This window comes from Marmota marmota, unplaced genomic scaffold, assembly GCF_001458135.2.
Source record: "Marmota marmota marmota unplaced genomic scaffold, marMar, whole genome shotgun sequence".
NCBI lineage: Eukaryota > Metazoa > Chordata > Mammalia > Rodentia > Sciuridae > Marmota > Marmota marmota.
Window position 1 is genome coordinate 12,644,200 of NW_026000082.1, and position 1,455 is coordinate 12,645,654.

Sequence of the window (1,455 nt, forward strand, 5' to 3'; positions counted from 1 at the left end):
ACATTAAACATTTTTTTAATATTTATTTTTTAGTTGTAGTTGGACACCATACCTTTATTTTATTTACTTATTTTTATGTGGTGCTGAAGATCGAACCCGAGCCTTATTAATGTAAGGCAAACACTCTACCAACTGAGCTATGTCCCCCAGCCCAAGGCTGTAATTTGCAAAAAACAGACTTAATCCTAAAGGAACTGCCAGGTCTTAGAAACAGCAGCTATTCAAGAATAATTCCATCTCTGTTCTCCATCCAAAAGTTTTTGCTAGAAAAGCCAGCTCCCTGGCCAGTCTTCACAGGCTTGTTCAGTGCCTTTTTTTCTTCCAGACTAATTTTAACTGTTGCTTTCCTGTCCCCTGCAGGATGGGTTTGCTGCTGAGGGTGTGGAGTCTGGGACAATCTTCAGTGACATTAATCTGCAAGAGAAGGTATGTGGCCTTGAGACCTAGCAAGGTGCTATGTGGCACCTGATGAGAATTTTCCTTTTTGTGAACAAGGCTTATCAATGGAAAGTTGGTTCTGCATTTTGTGCTTTTTGTTGGTTGTAGGAGACCAACCTTGCACGTGACTGAGTCACTCCCCGGCTGAGTGATTGAGGCTCTGACTGCCCTGCCCTTCTTGGGTTCAAGGGACAGTGTCTTTGTGCATGGGTGTGTGCCTTCCTACAACCCCATGGGTGGAGCTATGCTCGCCTGTTCCTTTGTGATATTATCTCTTTGCCCTGTTTGAGATAGAATGTTCCATGGAAACGCCCCTTTGTGTGACCTCTTCTCTTACTCTGCCCTTGGGTGTGGCCTACCTAGATGTCAGTCAACCTGCTGACAGCAGATATCATGAACCCTGAAACCTGACCCCTTGCCTCATTTGAATAGCTTCTCCTCAATAAAATGGGTCAGCACGTGTGGGCACGCTTGCATTTTCTCTCTCTCTTTCTCTCTCTCTCTCTCTCTCTCTCTCTGCGGACCCTTAAGGTCAGAGGAGCCATCACAGCAACCCCAAAGAAAAATGTATTTCTGTCTCTTGTGTGGTTATTTTGCGCAGCCCAGTTAGCCCAGTTCCCCTGGAGTAACCCCTGAGTGTTTTAGTCGCATGCAACGTTGATTTTGCTGTTGAAATAGTCCCAAGTGTACTGCTATCACGCTGTCTAGTTTCTACATGCAAGAAAGCTGAGATGTGCTTCGTGGAGAAATTGGATCAAGTTTGTCAAGGCATGGGTTACAGTGTTGTTGGCTCTGAACTTCATGTTAATGAATCAACAATAAATTTTTTTTTTTTTAATTTTTTATTGTGGGTTGTTCAAAACATTAGAAATTTCTTGACATATCATATTCCACACTTGGATTCAAGTGGGTTATGAACTCCCACCTTCACCCCATACACAGATTGCAGAATCACATCAGTTACACATCCATTGATTTACATATTGCCATACTAGTGTCTTTCCCATCCTCCACCCT

At 43.4% G+C, this 1,455-nt stretch overlaps 1 protein-coding gene across 3 annotated transcripts in view; it reads left to right on the forward strand.

Annotated features, from left to right (window-relative positions):
* Positions 1–1,455, forward strand: part of Czib (CXXC motif containing zinc binding protein) — a 9,565-nt gene that overhangs the window by 4,794 nt on the left and 3,316 nt on the right. For all 3 annotated transcript variants that reach the window (XM_015484977.2, XM_048815358.1, XM_015484978.2), the window contains exon 7: positions 361–426. In XM_015484977.2, coding sequence (XP_015340463.1) covers positions 361–426 — 66 coding nt within the window. The remainder of the gene's footprint in view (positions 1–360; positions 427–1,455) is intronic.